Source organism: Colobus angolensis, unplaced genomic scaffold (genome assembly GCF_000951035.1).
Source record: "Colobus angolensis palliatus isolate OR3802 unplaced genomic scaffold, Cang.pa_1.0 Scaffold37, whole genome shotgun sequence".
Lineage (NCBI taxonomy): Eukaryota > Metazoa > Chordata > Mammalia > Primates > Cercopithecidae > Colobus > Colobus angolensis.
The window spans coordinates 711,853-736,301 of record NW_012117043.1 but is presented as its reverse complement, the minus strand read 5'-3'; the positions used below and the strand labels follow the sequence as shown (position 1 = coordinate 736,301).

Genomic DNA, 24,449 nt, shown 5'->3' with positions numbered 1-24,449 from the left:
ATTTAAGCTATATGATATGGTATATTAACTTAAGCTCCAACAAGAAATATAATTCTTCATGGGATTCTTAGAAACTCTTCTTTCTTGTTCCTATTACTGAAGGTGTAATAAGGAGGTCCAGAGAAGTTGATTCCATAGCTCCTCCTACCTTAATTGCTTTTCCAGGATATGTGACAGACCTACAAATTCTCCACCAAAGAAAAGTATCCAGGAATCTGGGTTCCCAGCTACCTGTTCTAAGTCTTTTTATCCATACTCTTCCTCCCATGAAGGAGAGCAGAGGGGAGGGTACTGTATTCTAGGAGCTTAAAAGAACTGAAAATCATGCAGGAAAGTAATGATAAATGATTCTATGATCAGAGCAGTATAAGTTGTTAAAATTAATTAATACTTTGTAATTAAATGAGTTTAGGGTCATAATGATTTTAAAAACTGCTGTTAGCTTAAAAACTCTAGGCCTTTCATAAATAAAACCTTATTTAAATTTGACTACCCTAGAATTTCCTTATAGAGAATGTGCCAAAATCATGAAAGACCACGATAAGAATAGGAAACTACAAGGCACATCTCCCACATTCTCTTTGGCCTTTGCCAGTAACTCTTTTTAAAAGATTTCTCTAACTGAAAAATAATCAAACAAATAAAAACTTTTATTTTCAATGTTAAATGAGCAAAGTTATACTTACCACCTACAATTTAGGGGCATTGTAAGGGGGCTGATCGGTTGATATCTTAACCTTCTAACATTCTTTTATCAGCATTTAATCACTGTTGGGGTTTTCTAGCACACAGAGGACTTAATGGGCAGAACATGGTGGGTGGTGCTGATGATATGTGGGAAGGAAGATAGAGGGAGGAAAATGATGCACTTTCCATGGCAGTGGAAGGAGCAGAATAGACTGAGCAGGCCATATAAATAAAAAGCTGTGACATATCACTGCACACAAACTGTATACCTCATGTGATTTGTGAGTAGAAATGCTCTTTACATCAAACCTGCATCACAGAGTGAATTCATAAGGCAGCAAGAGCAACCTCCGAGTGCAGAAACCTGAACCTTTGCTGTTTGGATTTCTTGAGCCTCTCACTCAGGAGAATGGGTTTTATTTTTACAAGAGATCCTTAGTTATAATGCACTTGGGCCTCATCAATACAGAAAAAATATGCACAGGTTCTAGAACAGAGGGAGGTACAGCTGAACAGAAAACTAACTGCAGATGCTAACGAGAATAGTCTTCCTTTTAAGATATAAAGGATGCTAAGGAAAGGGGCCACCTGCACAGTTTCTTACCATGAACCTCAGTTCAGAGAGAACTTTACAACCAAAGAAACCTCAAGTTCCATTCATCCAGGTTTCTAGAGTTTAGAAACCAGTATAATCTCTCTCAACTGTTAACAAATTTCCTAATCTAATAAAATAATCTAACTACTTCTGTAGCTACATTCTAATCCCTTTGGGAGTCTTCACAGGATGAGGGCCACGTTTTCAGTAGAAAAAGACCTGAATTGAAAAGAACAACAAAAAGCCAGGCTTTCTCCATCAGCAACTCTCAAGCTCCTACAGAGAGCCCCCTGCTGCTTTGTTATAAGAATTATGCACCATCTACACAGTACGGGGTAAAAAGCAAAAACTCCCAACATCTCTAATTTTTAAAGGAATGGTCCCAAATCAATCATGTAAGTAGGTTTAGAGCCAGCTTCTCCACTTTGGTAGAATAAGAATCTGTGGGGATGTAAGAGAGATAAGCAAGGAAGGAAGGAAAGATAAACTGTCTATTAACAGGTAAATACTTAGTCATGTCCATAATGATCATTTACATGTTTTCTTTTTTTAAGAAATAGAGACAAGGTCCCACCATGTTGCCCAGGCTAGTCTTGAACTCCTGAGCTCAAGTGATCCTCCTACCTCAGCCTCCCAAAGTGCTAGGATTATAGGTGTGAGCCACCAAATCTGGCCACTACATATTTTTCATACTATAGAAGGGCTATATGGTCAATTTAAGAATATGACAAATGTGGCGTATCGCACACCACTGTGATACACCAGAAAGCAAGATTAACACTCTATACCAAAAAACAAAAAAACAAACAAAAAAAAACACACACACAACTAAGGGAGGAGATTGTATAGGAGTCAAATATTCCATTTATGTAGCTGAAAATACAATTTGCCACATTCCACTGCATACTCATCATGCAAAAATAGTTAAATTAGGCTGGGCGCAGTGGCTCATTCCTGTAATCCCAGCACTTTGGCAGACTGAGGTGGGTGGATCACTTGAGCCCAGGAGTTTAAGACCAGCCTGGACAACATCTCCAAAATCCATCTCTACACACACACACACAAATACAAAAGTTAGCCAGGTGTGGTGGCACACAGTATGCCTGTAATCCCAGCTATTCAGAAGGCTGAGGTGGGAGGATTGCTTGAGCCAGGAGGCAGAGGTTGCAGTTAGCCAAGATCATGCCATTGCACTCCAGCCTGGGTGACAAAGTAAGACACTGTCTCAAAAAAAAAAAAAAAAGTAAAATTGCTCAAAGGCAATCAAGTGTATTTTCAAATACATAAATGGGATATAAATTCACTTCTTATCATCTGCTGTTTGGGCTATTCAAAACACTTATTATAATGAATCTTCATTTACAACATTTGATAAATATTAGAACTACTTTCTTTCTAGTAGATTAGCTCCATTTTACAGATATGATAACCAAAAAACCAAAGAGGATGCTTTCCAACGACATTGTTCAATATGGTGTCATAAACCACAATCTAGACCTGGCATTTTCTCATCTCCGCTCTCCAAGTTTGCATTCCACATCAACATAGATTTTAGAGAAAGACAAGAGAAATTCTGCGAATTCTGAGGCTCCTGGCACTAAGTCACCTCTGATTTTATTGTTCTGCCTGCCCAGAATGGCTGGAGAGCTTGATTCAATATGAATGCAAAGTCAAGTTGCCGCCTGCAAGCTGAACCCTCTTTAATTTAAGGAACACTGACTTCTCTGGCAGCCACAAGTTCTGTGAGCCTTTTTACCACCCCTTCCAGCTGAATTTCATTTGGCTTGATTCTAGCTGGCCCTACATAAATCTTTTATCATATAAAAATGCTCCCGATTCTTTTGCTTCCTAACTTGAAGAAGAAGAAAAAAGAGCCTATATGAAAATGATGGGGATGCATGCAAACAAGCAGTAGTTACATCAAGCTGTTACTGAAAGCCAGTATAGGGCAACTCTTTTGAAATCAGGCAGCAAAGCAGAATCAGAAGAGGTTGGCTGAATAACCTACTAGCAGCCGCTAACAGCAGTACCATAGGAGAAAGAGCAATTTGACTGGCTGTGACCAGTGGTGGTCTCTTTGTGTGACTATATTTCTGCAGGAAAATCCAAATCAAGGGCTGTAAAACACATCTGAACCATCTCTTTCTACTGGCATCTCCCCCACCATCTCCTTGCAGTTCAGACGCCCTGATTCTACTGCAGAGCTTTAGTTTACAATAAAATGATCGTTGCTTCATTTATTTGCAGCCCCTCCAAAACCCCTTCTTTACTCTGCTGGAAGATTTTGCTCTTTCTGAAACAAGTACACCAACAGAGCTACAGCATATTACTGTTGCCTGCTGTATAATTAGCTACGAACCCAAAGCACAAAACTACAGGGATTTACAGGTGTCCTGGATTCTGCTTTTCCTTCCCCCTGGACTCAGCTAGTGTTCCTTGACAAGAAGGGACCTTGGGCTACCCTAATGATATATTGAGAGTTTTAAACTAGACTCTCCAATATTACAAGTCTAGAGTGCCAAAATAACACAGTGGAGACTAGAAGCTGAGCCATGGATACAGGAAAGCACTTTGGTAAGCACTTAAACCTGCTGAGAATCTTCTCTTCTGCCAGATACTTGCATCTTATCAGCAGACTAGCCTGAATGAAGGAAGCAAGCATTGTAAGATTTCATGTATTTATAGCTCATTCTGGCTTGCTAACTACAAGTGCTCCCACTGCTGCTGAAAAAATGCTGCAAGCTGGATGACTTCTGAGTATCTCAGTACTATCCAAAGAAAGGTCTAATCTCTGAGTGTTAGATTATCAGAATTCTTGAGAATGGCAGTTGGCTACCAATTAGTCATACGGAAGATTCCTGATTTCTAACCTTCCTTACGAATAAAAAGAAAGTCCAGAGGCCACCCACTGACAGCTGAACATTGAGGATGGATGCCAAGCAGCCTAAATTCAGCCATGACCAAAACACATGCTATCAGGGGAAAACACAGCCGACCTCTTCTGGATGTAAGACATGAGAAAAGGGAAGTATTTGAATTAAAACATTATAACACAGAAGACCAAATTCACAAGTAGCAAATAGCAGAGAAGGTGCAATGGAATCCAACTTAAGCATGGATTTCCATCTACGAAACAGGTGGAAATAAACACCAATAGGTCCTCACCCATTATATATGTACAGAAACATACAACAAAGTATACTTCCATCGCCTGCATCAAATGTGATGCTTCTTATTTGAATCACAGATTAAAGGTTAAAAAGATTAGTCATGTTCACTAGTGTATATTAATTATAAAAATCATTTGGAGTTTTAAATGGTGTACTCCCAGAATGTCATATTATATTATATAGAGGCATATGCATAGGCACAATTTATGGGATAATATACTTTACATATGTTTATATAAATATAGCTATATTTTAAAAGATCAAATACTGGTTGACTGAAGAATTTGTTTCCAGATTATTCTGAGGCACTTAATATGCCCAAAGCTTAGTGAAATCCTGAAGGTCAAATGATTTAATGAATTGTGCAAAATACAGACATTCAGGATGATGCTTCAGTGTAACAAGCTTTCCCATCTCCTGCACCAGTGAATGATACTTAAGTTTCTGAATAGGAAAAAAGACAGATACATACAAAACTTGGGCTCTAAACCTTACGACTCACTAGGGGAAGAAGGACAAAAAGGAACATTGAATGATATAGTTTGAACTCCAGGGTTAATTCATGTAAAACTCACTACAGGGCTGGGCTCACAGAAGCTTCAATGAGAGAATTAGTTTCTAGAAGTCTGCATAGTAACAAAATCCTCCCTTAGTATAGATCAGTTGCCCTGAATATTCCTGCACCACGAAAACAACTTGGGATAGTCACTTCTCCTTCAAGAACACAAGTCAGTTAAAACAATGACATATTAAAAAAAACACACACACAACCCCTCCCCTCAAAAAGAATCACATAGCCTTTAAATGCTAAGGTAAAAAAGGAAACTCATACAACATACACATGTTACATATACGTGTGTGTGTGTGTGTGTGTGTGTGTATTTCTAACTATGCTTAAATCAGAAAAATCTCTTTAGCTGCTCTTCAAGTGAAGGAAATCTTAGAAGTAAAGGGTAAATACAGACCAGGAGCTTCCCTGAGTGAAGCTCTAATAACTGGATCCTCTGGTGAATAAGACCTACAGATGCCAAATAGGTTGGAACTACAGTCCCCAGAAAAAAATTTAGAAGTATTGGGTAGAAGATCAAAAAGGAGACGATATACCTCGACTGACGCACACCTAGCAAGAAGGATGAAACAGGAAGTCACACAGATTAGGAATAAACTATTCAGTCATCTGCTTTTTTAAAAAATTATGGATTACTAGAAAAAAATAGTCAAATTATACCAAAAAAGAGTGACCACATGTCAAACAATGCAAAGTCCTATGATGAATTAAAACAAAAATAAAAATGTACCAATTATGTTACTACACAGCAACTGTTCAAGTGTGCTAAAAACGGCTGTCTTCTCCCTTTTTAGAGGCTCCCCTAGTCATTTGCAATATATTTTGCCTACTTCTCCAAAAATCAAAATAGGTCCTAATAAGACACAGGTCTTTAATCCCAACAGTAACCAAGGGATTTTCCTGAAAAAAAAAAAAAAAAACAACTCTGCTGCCAGTTTGCAGACAGAGTCCCATGTTTCACCCCAACCTATGGAAGCTAAATCAGAGTCAAAAACAAACTGCATGACTGGGAATTATAGTAAGAGGAGTTAAGAAACAAACAAGGCCGGGCGCAGTGGCTTACACCTGTAATTCCACCACTTTGGGAGGCCGAGGCAGGTAGATCACCTGAGGTCAGGAGTTGGAGACCAGCCTGACCAACATGGAGAAACCCTGTCTCTCCTAAAAATACAAAATTAGCTGGGTGTGGTGGTACATGCTGTAATCCCAAGTAATCGGGAGGCTGAGGCAGAAGAATCGCTTGAACTCAGAAGGCAGAGGTTGCGGTGAGCCAGGATTGCGCCACTGCAATCCTGAGCAACAAGAGCGAAACTCCATCTCAAAAAAAAAAAAGCTGCAGGAATGGGATTCCATACACAATGAGATTTCAGTCTTGCTTTGATATTACAGCTTACTAAGACACTTCCAGTGATGTGCTGGACAAATTTTGTCTACTTCAAAAACACCCAGCTAGGAATGTGAAGACCAAGTGCAAGGAAACACAAAAAATTGGTTAACCAAAATACCGTGGCTCATGCCTGTAATCCCAGCACTTTGGGAGGCCGAGGCAGGAGGATCACAAGGTCAGGAGATCAAGACCATCCTGGTTAACACGGTGAAAACCCATCTCTATTAAAAATACAAAAAATTTGCCAGATGTGGTGGCGGGCGCCTGTAGTCCCAGCTACTTGGGAGGCTGAGGCAGGAGAATCGCTTGAACCCAGAAGGCAGAGCTTGCAGTGAGCCCAGATCGTGCCACTGCACTCCAGCCTGGGCGACAGAGCGACAGAGCTGAGACCCCGTCTCAAAAAAAAAAAAGAAAAAAAAAAAAACCTGTTTTCTCCCCCAAGAATTTTTGGTCTACACTAGGTATGGCAGCACATGCCTATAGTCCCAGCTACTTGAGAGGCTGAAGCAGGAGAATTATTTTGAGACCAGCCTGGTAACATGGCAAGACCCCATCTCTATGGGAGAGAAAAAAAAAAAAAAAAAAATTGGCTTGTTAACCTCAATTGGGAAAAATATAAAATTCTGTTTTGCATTGATAAGTAAAATATGTATGATTCATATACCTTTTCTTTATTCTCACTGATTTTTAAAGCATGCATAAAATATTGTGTAACATCTATAATATCAAGTGTGGATAATTCCTGTAACTACTAAGAATAAGCAACAAAAGAATAACAATTTTTCTTCTCTCCAAGGGCACTACCAGTAACCAAAAAAAAAAAAAAAGGGGCTCAGTGTGACTGTCCTAATTCGTTTTTGGTCTAAGTTGAACTGTCTAATATAGCAGCCACTAGCCACATGCAGCTAGGGTAGTACTTGAAATATGGCTAGTTTATATTGAGACATGCTGTAAGTATAGAATACATGCTAAATTTCAAAGATACAGTATGAATAAAAGAAAAAATATTAACAATTGTTATTACATATTGAAATGGCATTTTGGATATAATAGGTTAAATAAGATGCTATTTGAATTAATTTTATCTGTTTCTTTTTACTCTTTTAAATGTGGCCAATAGAAACTTTTAAATAATGTGGCTTGTATTATATTTCTATTTGACAGTACTAGTTTAGAAGTAGTGACTGTCAATTATAGATGTTCATCAGAGTTCAGAGGAGCTTTTCAAAGTGGTCACCGGGACTCTAATCCAAAATGAATTGGGTCTTGAAAGTCAGGACCCCAATATGTGTATTTTCAAATTACCCCTCAGATAATTCTGAGAATCATTAATCTAGAGGTTAGTGGACATAATTGAGCCTTATAGGACTGGGAGTAGAACATATACTGGTAGCCCTCTGTAACTTCTTTCTGTAGAATGAGAAACAATATGCTTTTTGCCTGCTTGATCAAAACAATAACAGAAAAAAAAAAAGTACTGGAGTTAGAGAGTACTTGGCTCAAAACTAGCTAAATCTAAAACAGCTTAGATTTCTGTTTAAGATGAGCAGATCTATTATATAATAAAGACTTTGGCCATTGTCTCTGGTTCCTGGAAGAGAGACTAAATCCTTATAATTTCCCAAGTAACGGGAGTGTCATTGTTATTTATAAGCCCTTTGGATCACATCTGAGTTTATGCTAAGAGATGAGATGACTCAGGAGGGGAGCTGGTCACTAGAAAGACCAACTAGATGATTAGAGGGTTGAGGGCTTTCAGCCAGCCAGACCTCTGGGAGGGGAGATTGAGTTTAATCATGTAGGCTACGATTTAATCAAGCGTGCCTACGTAATGAAGCCCTGATTTTAAAATACTCTGGACACTGAAGGTCAATGGAGCTTCTTGGTTGGTGAACACATGGATGTGCTGAGAGAGTTGATACACTCTGATTCCACAGGGAATGAACAAGGAAGCTCTGTGTTTGAGACTGTCCCACACTTCACCCTAAGCGTCTCGTGCTTTTTGCTGATCCTGACAATAAAACTGTAGTGCTTGAACTCTGTGAGTTGTTCTGAGGGAATTATCAAACTGAGAAAACTGAGAGGACCCTCAAATTTGTAGCCAGTTGGTCAGAAGTGCAAGTGGCTAGGGCACCCCATTTATGGCCCCATCTGAAGTAGGGACAATTTGGTGGTGGACTGAGCCCTTACTTAGCCTGTGGCATCTGATCTAACTTCAGATGGCTAGTGTCAGAATTCAATTGCAGTACACCAGCTGGTGTCACAATAAGGCTATAAATCCAAATTATAACAAAAACATTTGGGGGAAAAATACATATATTCATATATATTATATTATATATTATATATAATTATATATATTATGTATATAATCTTATAAAACTAAATTCAACTAGTAAATCTGCAATAACTGAACAAGCTATACTCTGAAACTGAATATATCATTTTATGATCAAACCTGACCATTTGATCCTAAACAAAAGAATTTAGATACAAAAAAAAATTAAAGCAATTTTAACATTTTTCTGGTTTTCACAAAGATGATTTTATTTTTCCTTTTTATTTTGCAATTATCTCCACCTTCACAGTTACACCAATAATAATGATGACAATAACAATAATAATCCAACAGGTTTAGAATTACACTGACAACCAAGGGAGACTTCAGGGAGATTACAGGATTACTGTTATGTTCAAGTCTGATCTTTATCCACAGGCATGTCCAGATGTTGGGAGGGACAGGCGTACAAGTTTTGTAACCACATTGAACTAACCAAGATTCACACTCTTGACATAGAAAGGTGAATAAGATTTCTTAACAAAGCAGTCAAGAAGAATTCCTCTCATTTTTCAGCCAACATTCCCTCACCAAGCCGGACATATCCTCAAATAAAAAAAAGTAGTACAGGGAGAACAATTAAGAAAGACAAGGAGAGTGATGAGGAGGGAAGGAAATCAGAAGCGGCTTTGCAGCCCGACTACAAATCACTGCCCAAAGGGAAGCAGGAGAAAGCAGAAAGAAAAGGAGAACTGCCCTGAGAATTACAAAGAGCATTAAGTATAGAGTGTAGTTCTCTACAATTATTCAAGGAATGCAGGAAAAGAAAGAAGACTGAGTGCTGTGCCCATGTGTGCCATGAGTACTTCGCCGCTCACTGAAGGACAACCATTCGTTTCTAGAAAATGAGATTCTGAAATCCATGGAGGCAAAAATGTACCGAGAGATGCTTGCTAAATCAAGGATATATGCTTTTCTCTGCCAGCCGTAAGGTATTTTTGAGGTAGAGAAGTGAAAGGATATTCTGAGACAAAGAAGAGAGGTACTTTTTCTGAAGATGCCTCTGCTCATCTGTCGACCTCTGCTGGATCAACAGTGGCATCCAGTGGCCAAAAGTCTCAGCACAGACTTCTTTGTCTCCAGAAAGGGTTTCTATTGCTTTGGGTGAAGTGGCAATTTAGAACAAAACAATTTCTGGTGTCTATAACTAAGGTTCCCCAAAGACACAGTACTTTGTAATACCAAGTGAAGAACCAAAGGCCATAAAGAAGAAATGGAGAGGAGCAGGTTAAGACTGGCTGTGGTATTTATGTTTTCTGTGGTATTACTACAAAGAATGAAAGCACAGGAGAGGATGAACCTATGTGTGGGTGGAATTCATAGATTTTCATTGCCTTAGAATACTTCTTAAAAGATGAGTCTATAAGATAAAGTATTTTCATTTTAAAACAAAAGCAATTCTGACACAAAAATGTCCATATGTACATTTTATTTTTTAAAAGACACAGGAAGGGACAAATAATGTAATTATCATGGCTTAATTCAGTAATTTATTTGAGATTAAGAAGTTTGGTTCTGAAATGTAATTTTTAAAACCTGATTGAATTTCAACTGCTATTTCAGGTTGTCTGTTTTAGGGAGATAATGAAACTGGCTCAGGTATAACCTCAACCCATAGCAAACATACAGAAAAGAAAAGCATTCCACCCAAAATATTTTTTTAGTCTAATTGCTGATTTAAATTGTTAAAAACAGTGATTTTTCTGGCAAAGTTCTAGCAAGTAAAATGCTAGTAAATTCTTTCTATTTTTTTTTAAAAAAGAAACTATTTCCTCAGTGACATAATACAAGCAAGAATGAATGGAGTAATCCTAAAATTTCATCTTACTTAGACCATAATTTGGCTCTTTAGATCAAAGAAGTGAGCACCAAAAGGCTCTTCTCTTATGGTCATATTGTTCATTTTTTGCCCTACATTTCTAATTAAAAAAACATGGAATTGTCATACACATTACTCCCCTTGATTCTCATGGTATACCTCTGGCTGGCTCAGGTGCACATACCACCTCAAACTCACCTGTTTGGATGAGATGTGGGCAGCATGAACTGGAATTCCACCACACAGGTGTTGTCCTTAAGCTGGCGGTGTTGTACGCTGTTAAGTTCGTAGGCAATGTAAGCCCTTCGAACATACACCTGGTTCAAAAGTAACCCTCAGTAAATAAATTTCAAAAACAGAAATTAAGAAAATAGCCCAGAAAAAGAGTCTTGAAACGAGGTATCTGAGGCAGAAGGTGCTCTGTGGGGAGAGAAGTCCCAAGGCCCTCTGTATACATACATATCTTGCTTTAATTAATAAAGCTGGAGTCTTAATAGTATACCCATGACTACTAATGAAAACAAAACTAGGCAGCCTCTGCTGGACACCTATGTGCACTGTAAACCTTCTTTCACACTAACCTAAACCCTGGAGAAGGTTTAATCTTTAGCAAAAGACAGCATATAGAACTACAACTATTAATCTATTAAGCATGATCATTTCAAGAGAAGATTAAGCAGTGAGAAAAATGAGAGGTGCTGATTTTGAGCCACTTACGGAGTGAAAATAGAAGACACAAGCAATCACAGTTCAACTCTTTTACTATCTCATGTCTTTGTTTTGTGTCCTCCCCGACTTCCCCACCCACTCAAAATCAGTTTTCAGCAAACCCTGATCAAAAGCAGTAAGACATAATTGGACATATAATATCTCAAATACATGAACTTGACTCAAGAGTTAAAGGAACAGCAATAAAATAAAATAAAAATAAATTTAAATTAAAAAAAGAAACAGCAATAGGCTACATCTCTGCAAAAACTGTCAGTCCAACCTCACACATTTCATAGCAAATTTGCCATGCACATAAAATGCTACCTGAGATTCTATGGCACGGGAAGTATATAAGGAAGCTTCTCATTAAATGACATGAAAACACTACAAAACACTTAAATGTTTTAAAACTTTTGGCATTTACTGAGTAGGATAATTTATATTCTACCACAAAATACAAATAAAAAGTAACACAAAGGAGCTAGCAACAGACTACCGTGATGTTACATTACATAAAATCATCTAAAACACTCTTTTTCCCCATCTTCAAAAAACATCTATTTAGCAACTTTACAGTGGTATTCAGGGCCTGCAATTTTTGTGCTTAATGAGGTAGTGTGATGTAGCGGAAACAGAAATCTTTGGAGTCAGATTAGCTTGAGTTCAAATGCAAACTCTTCCACTTATTATCTGTGTGATTTTGGACAAATTACTTAAACCTCTCAGAGTCTCACTTTCTTCTTACTTCCTAAAGTAACTAACTGTAGGATTAAATGAGAAAAATAAAATACCTAAAACACAGTTCATTAAATGCTATTACTTTCTTTCCTTTGAGGAAGTATTTCATAAGAGCTGCTTGACAATCCAAAACATAACTAAAATCCATTTTAATTTGGCCCAAATCACACAATGGTAAGATGACACATGCTCTGATCAGCCATATATTTTCACTTTTTGTGTTACAAGGAATCCTAACTCATTATGAAATGGGAGAATTCAAATACCTGGAAAATAGAAACTACTGAAAAATGCTGGCAGCTGTTTTCCTGTGATTGGAACCTAGAAGCTGGTGATGAGTTCAGATGAAACACTTGAGTAAAGTATCTGAGTAAGCACGTACTGTTGCAAAGGAGAAGAGACTAACTACCCTTAAGAACCAACCTTAAGGCCAGAGAACTAGAACTGACATGGCAGCCAAATGGATATAAGAAACCAGCTAGAAACAAAGCAAAAGGTCATGTCCCATTACCATAAATACTTACCTCCAGAGCTGCCATCCTCACTACTTGGTTGCTATGATAGAAGAAGTTTGGTAGGACATCAAAAATAGATGTTTCTGATAGGATGAGTTTCTAGAAGATACAAAGACAGGCTTAAGCCTTACATCAAAAGGAGAACAATTTCAGTGGACACTATTTGGCATTTGAAGCATTTAGTGAAACCTAAGAAGTTTGTCTCTGAATGCCATAATCTCTCTGTGCCTGAACTTCCTGAGCTACAAAATGGAGAAAATAATAATACCTATCCTCATAGGGCTGTTGTATTATATGAGTAAATACATGTAAAATTCTTAGAATACTGAATTAACAGTACATTATTTGTATGCTAATATAAGTGTTTATGACTATTATTCTTTTCTGACATTTATCTGTACTCTCTAAATATTGTCTTCACCAGGCATGGTGGCTCACGCCTGTAAGGCATGCAGATCATTTGAGGTCAGGAGTTCGAGACCAGCCTGGCCAACATGGCAAAACCCCGTCTCTGTTAAAAATACAAAAATTAGCTGGGTGCAGCAGTGCGTGCCTGTAATCCCAGCTACTCAAGAGGCCAAGGCACAAGAATCACTTGAACTCAGGAGGTGGAGGTTGCAGTAAGCCGAGACTATGCCACTACACTCCAGCCTGGGTAACAGGGTGAGACTCTGTCTCAGAAAAATTAAATAAAATAAATATTGTCTCAATACTCCACTATGGTAAACCCTAGATTTGAACCCCAGTTGAAACCCTAGATTTCAGCTATTAATCAAATAAGAAAAAACATCCTTCTTTCCCCTCTAGATTCCCAGGAAGAAATGTTACAGAAAGTCTAAAGATTCCCCTGGGCCAGATATAACAATGGTATCCTTGTTTCCAGGTAGAAAAATATAAAGTCATTCCTGAGAAGATAATGTTTGAAAAATAATTGTGGCAGTCCTTCTGATTAGCAGTAAAATTAGCCAACAATCTCTTAAAAACGAGCTTTTTATAAAGCTTAATAGTAAGCATTAACATAAAATTAAAATTAAATGATACTTAAATAGCTCTGTCTCCAGAAGAGTAACAACTACCTATGTGTACATCTGATTCAAATATCATAAATCATTAGAGAAGTGTGTGTGTGTATATATATGTGTGTGTGTGTGTGTGTGTATATATATATATATATATATATATCAGAAATCAACCAGCCTTGTTATTTAATTCTGGCCTAGATACTTTCTAGGTAAAGTACAAAGATAAAGACTTCAATAGGACACTTCTATCAAGGCAGGCCTATTTGATTTTTAAGCTAAGCCACAATTCTAACAGCATTTGTATGAAAAAAAAATTCCTACGTATAAATTGTTTTAGAAAGTCAAGGTATGACACTCCATTACATGGAAAATCAAAATTAATTAATTAATTGATTACTTAAACTATGCTTGAGAATAAAGGAGATAAGAGTCCAGAGAGGCAGGAAAGGGCTATATATATATATATATATACCTGCAGGTTCTCAATGCAAAATTGATGTCCATACATGTCAATAGCTGATAGGAAGATAGACTCTACTTGGTTATGGCGAAGCTCGTATGATGGCAAATGGGAGGCAATAAGAACCTAGAGTGAGAAAAAATAGGAGGCACACGTTCCTCAGGGAGTGATTATTCTAGGCTCCTATTAGGCAGCTCTGATACAAAAGCAATAAATATAAATCTGTAAGTGCAGGCATCACAGATAAAACAGAGACCAAGTAAAACAACTTCTAGGTCCTGTAACATAAAGTCAATGCCACCAAATACTGAATCTCAGTTGACTCTCACCATGATTTGCGTTGTGGCCAATTTCCCATGGTGGGTAGGGGAAAGGGAGAGAAAACTGCTTCAATCAAGTTCCATCAATGTATGTGATTTACCATTGCAAAGCTGCTGGTCCTGGGGACTGCATGACTAGCTGTTAATTGGGAATCAGGTCTGGCAGGGAGCAGCTGTGGGGAAGGTAGATGCAGCAGAGCTAGCCTTTTGCAACTCTGAAGTGGAAAGAAAGACAGGGAAAGCTGCTTTGACAGCCCCAGGTACTCAGCACCAAGGAGAAGGCGTCAGGAAGCAACACCAGTGTGTGTGAGGGGCAGAGAGAGTGAAAGCAGTGTCACAAACAAACAAACAGTGACACAGTAGGATCTGAATACCCTCAGCAGGTCACTGAGAGGTTCAATAGCTTTGAGTAGTTCAGTGACATGGATACAATTGTAGAGAAAGCAGAAGGTCACTGAACAGCTTCAAATGCTGCTTCCTTGTCAATGCCCATGCACTGAAACACAAAGGGAGTGCCAACTCTTGGCTTCCCTGCTGAAACCTTTTGGAATGGAAATGAAGACTTCAGGGTGAAACTAACTGGACTTCTCTGGGGTTGTTCTGATTGCAACCACCTAAGATTCATTTCGTTATCTTTCTGCTTTCCACACTTGATTGTTTCCTGTACACTTGGAAGTTTTCATCTGCTTCTAAGCTCCCTTTGGGAAGTAAGAAATATTGAGTCTATTTCCTTCCCTGAGTGTCCTTTCCTCCACCTGACCCTGGTTTACTATCACAGGGCTACTAGGGAGGGAAGGGAATGATACCAGGATTTTTTTAATGGGGAAAGGGCATCTATTTTAAAGAAATGCAGCATTAATCTTTTCCTTTCTCTTTAAAAAACATACCATATGAAAACGTTTGTTCTGAGGAAAATGTGACACATATAGAAAATAACATGTTTTTTTGTAAGATGATTAAGCAAAAGTTCATTGTGTCTAGGACTGCCTGATCTATGAAAGCCATCCCTCCTTTAAGAAAACCAACAAATGGCCTTACCTGGCGTGCTCGAAGTGCTACTTTAGCATTGGTGGTCTTACTGAGTTGAGTTAGCTCTGTGAGAATATTCAGCAGCTCATCAGTGAGAGTAGGGTCCCGGCCACACAACTGATCCTAATTGTTAATGTAAAAAAGAACATAGATAGCCAGATTAAAAAGAACAGGAGGATAGGATTTTGAAATAGAGAAAAGGAATGAAAACAAAGTAAACCCAGCTGGATTGATAAAACAATGCAAACTTTCTATTACTTTTACCCTAAACAGTATGGTAAAGAAGATCCCAGAGGAAGTTTGGCTAAGGAGAGGCAGTCCAAATCCCTCATTCAAAATTCCTAATGTATTTCCTTATAAATCAACACTATACTTTTAACACGCAGAAGAAATCATTAGAGACCACTAAAAGGGGCCAAGGGGATTCTGAGGAAGAAATAATAGATTATGTCTCAAAGTTTTAAGAGAAAGTTTTAAATAATAGGGACTAAAGACCTTCCTGTTTCCCCTCCCACTTTTGGAAAGAAGGTAGATATAAGGCAAAAAGAACCATCCCAGTAGTTTTCATCTCATAAACCAAATTTTCAGCAACCCAGGCAGATGCAAAACAGAAACACAATAATTAATTATTTATTTATAAACACACACTAACTAAAAATACCATCTCATACGCTGGCATTTCTGTACCCCAAATCATTTCTCTTCTTCCTGTACCAAGAATCATTCCATGATACTTACATATGTGAATACTTAGCTGAATTAGAGGAAAAAAACAAGCTCCTACTATAGAATTCATGTTTTATTCAGTATTGGGTCCTTCCTCTTCTAAGAAGTAAAAAATATTAACAAAAAAATCCCAATCATATTCTGAGAGAAATATTCTTACTGGAGTCTAGTGGAATTATCAGTTTATTCTCTAAATTCATCCATTATCCATGCAATTTCCATCTAAGTCGAAAAAACTGCACACACAGTTTTTAGAAATATCTGTCCTTTTTGAATTTTACAGAGCTACTGGTAGTAGTAATTATTAACACCACACCATATAAAATATATCCATTTAGATATCACTCCCTCTACTTGGAGTTTTAAATAATTGCCTTGGCTGGGCAATGTGGCTCACACTTGAGCCCAGGAGTGCAAGACCAGCCTGGGCAACATGGTGAGACCCCATCTCTAAAAATAAAAAATAAAAATAAATAAAATAAAAAAACTTTAAAAGACAGAATTGCCTTTGTATTTTAATAAATATTTATTCTCACCCTACTACAAAGGGGACATGAAGGAAGACCCAAAGGGCCTGCTTGTTGATGCTCGTTAACCTTCTCCTCACTTTGATTATCAGTCCTTTTCTTGAAGAATTTCTATTTCATACTTAACCTTCCCCATCTCAGGGATATACTTTATAGACCTTTATCACAGCAGCATAAATAAATGCAGTAAAAATAAAAGACATGCTTTTTCTAAAACCCCTACCTTCCACATCACAAGGTAAATACTTTTGAAATACTCAGTGCCATTATGCTGAGAAGGTTTCTCAAAGCTTTTTTTTTTTTTAAAGAAAATTATATAATGAGATTCTGGTTCCCTAATCCACCAAGGAGAGGTCTGCTCTGACTGTCCAGAGTCATAAAACATATGATGGAACTTACAATTAAGGAAGTCCAAGTACTATGTTTTCACCCATTTAACCCAGATAATTCACTCATCTGAGTGAGAAAAATAAAAGCTGCTATTAAAGTGAAGATAAACCCAGAGGTTCAATTGAACAGGCAGCACACATTAGAGGATCTGTTCTACCTATCCTAGGCATAAAAGCAAAGAGGAGAAAGAAAATGCAAGTAACTCTTACCTTTTGCTGAGAACTAATGAGCAAAACAGAATTTCAAAGGAATATGTAAAACTACCAGAAACAGGACCACAAAAAGACAGAAGGAAAGAATTGATAGATAACAGTGGGTAGGGAAACCAAGATAATTTTTTCCTACCTAAGTCCCTTTCCTAATGTTCTTAATAGAGCAAACATACTCCTTTCCGAGGTACTTACTAAAAGCATTGGAATGACCCACTAAAATGCCTAAAAACATAAGAAGTGTACTGGGTAATGCCACAACTCAGCTCCTCTGTACAAGGCCAGACTAAAGTCTCAACATTAAAAACAAAAGCCAGCCGGGCACAGTGGCTCATGCCTGTAATCCCAGCACTTTGGGAGGCCAAGGCGGGTGGATCATGAGGTCAAGAGTTCAACACCAGCCTGGCCAAGATGGTGAAACCCTGTCTCTACTAAAAATACAAAAATTAGCTGGGCGTGGTGGCACGCACCCGTAATCCCTGCTACTCAGGAGGCTGAGGTGGAGAACTGCTTGACCCCGGGAGGCGGAGGTTGCAGTGAGCCAAGATCGCACCACTGCACTCCAGCCTGGGTGACAGAGGGAGACTCCATCTCAAAAAAATAAAAATATAAATAAAAAAATAATAAAATAATAAAAACAAAAGCCAACATGACAAAATAACACTAACCACCTCTGCAACCATATCAGATTTGATATGGAATGCATTCCCTTTAAAGGAAATATAGGTTTACCTTTAGAGATTAAACTAAAATTTTTAAAAATGGAGTTACCCTCTTGCACAGTTACAGATCATATCCTAACTTAAAAGACAAAACAAAGCAAAACACACAAAACCACTTTTCTTAAAAACCACTTTTCATTTTATCTTTCCATTATGAGAGAAAGGGAGTAAAAAAGGGCTTTGGGAAAAAGCAACAGTACCTGTAAGAAAAGTGAACTATGGAGATTAGAAAAAATAAATGTGGGCCGGGCGTGGTGGCTCGCGCCTGTAATCCCGGCACTTTGGGGGCCGAGGTATGTGGATTACCTGAGGTCAGTTCGAGACCAGCCTGACCAACATGGTGAAACCCCGTCTCTACTAAATACAAAAAATTAGCCAGGCGTGGAGGTGCATGCCTGTAATCCTGGCTATTTGGAAGGCGGAGGCCGGAGAACTGCCTCGGAAGCAGAGGTTGCAGTGAGTCGATATTGCATCATTGCACTCCAACCTGGGCAACAAGAGTGAAGTTCCATCTCATAACATAACATAACATAACATAACATAACATAACATAACATAACATAACATAACATAACATAAAATAAAATAATAAAATAAATAAAATAAAACTAAACTAAACTAAACTAAATAAATAAATAAATAAATAAGGCCGGGTGCTTTGGCTCACACCTGTAATCCCTGCACTTTGGGAGGCCAAGGTGGGCGGATCACCTGAGGTCAGGAGTTCGAGACCAGCCTGACCAACATGGAGAAACCCTGTCTCTACTAAAAATACAAAATTAACTGGGCGCAGTGGTGTATGCCTGTTATCCTAGCTACTCGGGAGGCTGAGGCAGGAGAATCGCTTGAACCCAGAAAGCAGAAGTTGTGGTGAGCCAAGATTGCGCCATTGCATTCCAGCCTGGGCAACAAGAGCGAAACTCCATTTCAAAAACTAAATAAATAAATAAATAAATGTGAAGTAATTATCAAACACAGTATGAGTTAACCACTATTTTCTTTTGTTTTTTTTGAGACAGAGTCTCGCTCTGTCGCCCAGGCTGGAGTGCAGTGGCCGGATCTCAGCTCACTGCAAGCTCCACCTCCAGTAGCTGGGACTACAGGCGCCCGCCACCTCGCCCGGCTAGATTTTTGTATTTTTTAGTAGAGATGGGGTTTCACCATGTTAGCCAGGGTGGTCTTGATCTCCTGACCTCGTGATCCGCCCGTCTTGGCCTCCCAAAGTGCTGGAATTACAGGCTTGAGCCATCGCGCCCGGCCAGTTAACCACTATTTTCATTAGTCTATTCTGACTTGGAAGTTTTCCATTCAAATATTTTCTCCACTGTCATCATGAATACTTAGGAAAAAATTGGCAACAGAAAATTATGTGTAGAATAACTTTCTCAACCCTGTCTTGTCCTTGACCTAGACACAGCATTCAGGTTCTGAAGGTTCTGAAAGAAAACATCAGGGTTTTTCAGAACCACCCATCCTAAGATGCCAACTAACATCCAACAGGAAGTTTTATTACCCTCTGTCCTAGAGACAGGTTTCTTTTGGGCAACTGGACAAACCAACATCACCATCTAATCCTGGTGAACATTTTGTAACAATACCTTTAGATGGTGTCTAGGTCAGCAGATGTGTTTAGTCAACATAAAAAGGTCTGTTTAAAGAGCCAACCTGCTGATTTTGGGATTACAGGTCACTTGCAAAAATCTGGCTTCCCAATCCACCAACCAAAGGTCTGTTCCAACTGTCCAGAGTCATAAAACGAAGTGAAAATTATTATTCAGCCATACTGGTACAAAACAGTTATTTCTTGCCTTTACTTTTGACCTAGATGGTAGCTAACTATAGAAAATAGTTTGAATTTGCAGAAATACAACAAACATGATAAAATATTAAACCCATAGCCAAGGCTGGGCACAGTGGCTCATGCCTGTAGCCCCAGCACTTTGGGAGGCCAAGACCGTTTGAGCACAGAAGTTTGACAGTAGCCCAGGTAACATAGTAAGACCATATCTTTAATAAAAAAAAAAAGAAGGCATAGCCAAAGTTACACAGCTGACTGACAGAAGAAACCAGCATAGTCCAGCTTGATCTTATAAGGCAATTCAAAACGAAAAGAATGTGACCTTATGTGTAATGTCCTCAAGACATTAACCATTGTTCAGCTGGGTAGGCACTAAACCTAGTATCAGCAACAAACTGGTAGCTTCTTCTAGTCATAGCTGCACTTTTTGATATCCCAAAAAATGTCATAGGGTAAGTTTAACAAGAAATTGTTAATATCACCCTTATTCAGTGAATGTGGAATCACTGAGAAAGACGTCTTCTTTATTTACACATTGGACAAAATTATTTGCAGTCAGGTTAAGTGGAGGAAGGAAAGGTGCTGATCAGCATTACAAATTCTCCCCATCTAAACCAAATCAGGGGTTCATAGGCATGGCATTACTCATACAGAAGCATGGTTTATAGCATGTTCATGTGGGCTGTATCAGAAATAAGTTATAAGCAGTGAGGGGAAGACTACTTATCATCAAGATGGCTAGAAGATATGTACATTGCCATCTAGACAGCTATGAAGATGTTGATACTTTGTATTTGTACCAATTAGCTTAATCTGGCTAAAGATTAAAGAGTTCCTTAAATATCTCTAAGCAAACATAAACAATGTTCTGAGTCCTAAACTTTTTCCTACAAAGTTAAATTTAAGAAATAAGAAGAGCTTTCAAAAAATAAATGTACTATTGGTCTTCCAGACTTTGTGTTACATTGTGTTACAATGTCCCTTTAAATGGAGGAAACCTGATAGGACTTTAGCCTTTTACCTGATACTTTGCTTTCCAGACAGAGTGAAAGATTACCAGAAATTTGCTTCAGAGTCCTTGAGGCAAGTTACCACTGGGCAAGTTATGCTAACACCTAGAGAAGATGAAGGTACCTTTTTACTAGAGAAGCACACATCCCATGACACTGACAGAAGCCTGATTTTTCTTGATACCTCCTTCTCTATAGGTTCAAAAGCCCCAGAAATCATCATCTAGCTCAGCAAAACATACTATCAACATTCCTACTTCTAGAAAGCAGAGAATGGAATGCTGGGCACATAACCATCAATCAAGAAGCCAAGATATGCAAAGAAAGGGGAACCAGCAGAGAACACAAGCTGGGGGAATCAAAGTGCTACCATGTGTAGGTGACATCTGTAAAAGACACTAAGATCAGAGGAAAGAATAATCCAAACAACCAAAATGGCTCCTACCAGCTACTACCATTAATGTAGATGTGGGAGAAGAGAAGGGAAAGAAGAAGGAAGGGAGAGGAAGGAGGAAGGGGGAGCAGCTAAGCATTGTCAAAGAGGAAAAGAGGAAGACATGTCTGGCCTTCAGTAACATCAGATCAGAAAAGAGCACCATCTTGAGCTTTTACCCATGTTCCGTAAGTCACTGCTAGCTGGCCCTGAGCTTGATTTCCAAATCTCTAAGATGAAATGAAAACAACTGATATTTGAAAAGAAATTAATGACATGAAAGCTTACAGATCCTCTTACATTTACTGGGTCTCATTTTGTTTTTGTTTTTGTTTTTTTAAAGAAAAATGTAATGACACCAAAATAAAGAATACGACAAATCTGGCTTCCTGGTTCACATGTTCAACCGTCCTTATCCTCCTCCTCTTCCCGTTCCCCTTCTCCTCCTCCTCCTCCTCCTGCATCCTATTCACCCAAACTCAAACTCTGAAACAGCTCTTTTCTCTAAAAACCTCAGCCTGTTGGAAAGAAAGTTTGGGTACTATCCATGCAGGTAAGAAGTAATCAGGATGACAAGGTGGGAGAAAAAAAGAACAGCAGAAAGTCAGAGTCCCATTGGCTTCTGCCTGTCCTGACTGGCAAAAGCAGAAAGCAAAGCCTCAAACCAGTTCTCTGACAGGGCCCAATGCCTCTGCAGCACCCCCCGTGTAATTACACACTTGAGTGACTGGACTCTGAAGAAAATTGAAGGCCTGAGCTCCGAACAGCTGCCATTTTCTCTCTCCATCACACCAGCGTGATTACTTGAGAAATGAACAGCCCCAGCTCAAAGCTACTCCAGAATTCTCAGAGGAAATATGGCTCCGTGTTCCAATAATGAGATTCTTAAGGCAAGCGTTACTTACAATCACTCCGCAAAAGGAGCGAGCTGAGCCCCTATATCTTACAAATTAGAATTTAAGAAACCCAGCGACAGTCTTGGACAATCATTACTCTTCTTCTGCTCTAAGGATTCTAGGCGTTGGTCTATTTTTAGTGCAGAAAACTGTTAAGTTCTTCAAAACATAATCACAATAAAAAGAAAAACTCACCATAATTAGCTTCCTATAAAGGCAAATTCCACCCCATTCTAGGTCCAAACTGACAGATTCTTTTACCCTTCTCCTCATTACCCTTTTCTGCCAGAAAGTCTTGGCTTTATCAAAATAAGATTTAACAATCTTTTCATTAAATTAAAAAAAAATCTAAATAGTCCTTTTTCCTTCTTTTGACTGACAAAAAGAATTAGCAAGTTGCCATAGATTATATCATCTCTTAGCTGAAACCTGTCACTTAGGGGAAGCTGAAGTATTACATTGTACTAATGTATATTTTTTCCCATTCAAATGCATCTTCTTGTTTCCCCACCATCTAGTCATTCTGGGGTAGCAAAGGCAATGAACTCTCCCTATAATTACATATTTTTTAAAGTGGCTATTCTAAAAAATGTTATATGCTTTAGAGTTAACCAGCTAGGCAGATAACTGAATGAGCGGCACTCTTGCAATCAGAGGTATACGGTAGATAGTTTCCCTTCATTCTGAAGTACGAAATAAAAAATAGCTATGAAGATGTATGTTTTTTTCCTCCATGAAAAAATGATGTAATTAACGTACCAAGAATCCCAATTCCATAAAGGGACAAGAAAGAAAACTCTGGGAGTGAAAAGACACTATAGTCCCCAAAAAGACAAGCAAGCAGCAGCAAGGCAAATGCTCAGGACCATGGGGTGAGGGACTCCAGGAATAGTCGTACTGTACTGATTCCTATAAGTAACTCAACCAGAATGAGCTAGGAGTGAAGGACTTGCAAGTCATCTTTAAAATCCTTCAGCCCACAAAAATTCCACCCGCTGGCCAAATGCACATTAGCTCTCATCAAACTTACCAGGCTCACTCCCCATTCCTACTTCCTACTAATTCTTATATTACTAAGTTATGGAGAAAAAAAATCATACATTTACATTTAATACCAATGCAATAATCCGAGCTTAGATTTTCAATGTAAATAAAAAGGGACCAATGAAGACGCAGAATATATTAAAATTTCTCTGGTCAGGGAGGGGTAGTACTGGATTTCTATTTTTTTTTTTTTTCAGGTTTGACATGAGAGCCATTGCTTGCATCTATGGAACAAGAGTTAAAATTAGAGTATATTGGATAAATAAGATGAAATTTTAAAGCTGCTGTCATGAGGACCACAGGAATGGTGAAGCATGGGGCATTTCTAAACAGAATTAGGAGGTGTAAGTTCCTGTGAAGGAGCATATGCATACTAGCCAAAAGAGTCCTTTTCTCACTAAAGCAGTTCCTTCAGACCAAGGACAAAGGTAGACGTGAGAAACTGTTAGTCCACAGCTCAAGTCCCACTCATCCCATAATTATAAAAGGCAGTAGTTTTTTTCTCTGACCACAGCCATCAGAAGGAAAAAATACTTTTTGCATATCACCGACGGTCCTTACGAGTTCTGAAAAATGGTACTCACGATAAGCATTGTGACCAGAAGATTCTTCTTGGTGACTTGAGCGTGAGAGAAGATGTAGTTCAGTACAGTGTTCATGTCACTTTTATTCTCTTCCCGGAGGGCGAACACACATTTGTCATAGTGACCTGCATGCCATGAAAAGAACTGGTTCTCACCCATGTATAAATGTTCACATTTACATGCTATTTGTTTTGTACTGTCTATAATTTATGAGATGAGCAGTAAGAAGAAACATCGTAAGGATTTTCTTGGATGGATTTGTACAGAAACTGGCAATGTGATTTAGTAAAAGAACACCGGACTAGGAGACAGGCAATTTGGATATAAGATCTGGGTTCAGGCCGGGCGCGGTGGCTCAAGCCTGTAATCCCAGCACTTTGGGAGGCCAAGACCGTTTGAGCACAGAAGTTTGACAGTAGCCCAGGTAACATAGTAAGACCATATCTTTAATAAAAAAAAAAAGAAGGCATAGCCAAAGTTACACAGCTGACTGACAGAAGAAACCAGCATAGTCCAGCTTGATCTTATAAGGCAATTCAAAACGAAAAGAATGTGACCTTATGTGTAATGTCCTCAAGACATTAACCATTGTTCAGCTGGGTAGGCACTAAACCTAGTATCAGCAACAAACTGGTAGCTTCTTCTAGTCATAGCTGCACTTTTTGATATCCCAAAAAATGTCATAGGGTAAGTTTAACAAGAAATTGTTAATATCACCCTTATTCAGTGAATGTGGAATCACTGAGAAAGA

General features: G+C 38.5%; 1 protein-coding gene across 4 annotated transcripts in view; it reads right to left on the bottom strand.

Annotated features, from left to right (window-relative positions):
• Positions 1-24,449, bottom strand: part of ACACA (acetyl-CoA carboxylase alpha) — a 360,465-nt gene that overhangs the window by 129,678 nt on the left and 206,338 nt on the right. For all 4 annotated transcript variants that reach the window (XM_011953628.1, XM_011953625.1, XM_011953626.1 and 1 more), the window contains 5 exons: positions 23,699-23,823; positions 15,369-15,482; positions 14,023-14,136; positions 12,538-12,627; positions 10,763-10,881 (listed from right to left, as the gene is read on the bottom strand). In XM_011953628.1, the coding sequence (XP_011809018.1) occupies positions 10,763-10,881; positions 12,538-12,627; positions 14,023-14,136; positions 15,369-15,482; positions 23,699-23,823 (562 nt within the window). The remainder of the gene's footprint in view (positions 1-10,762; positions 10,882-12,537; positions 12,628-14,022; positions 14,137-15,368; positions 15,483-23,698; positions 23,824-24,449) is intronic.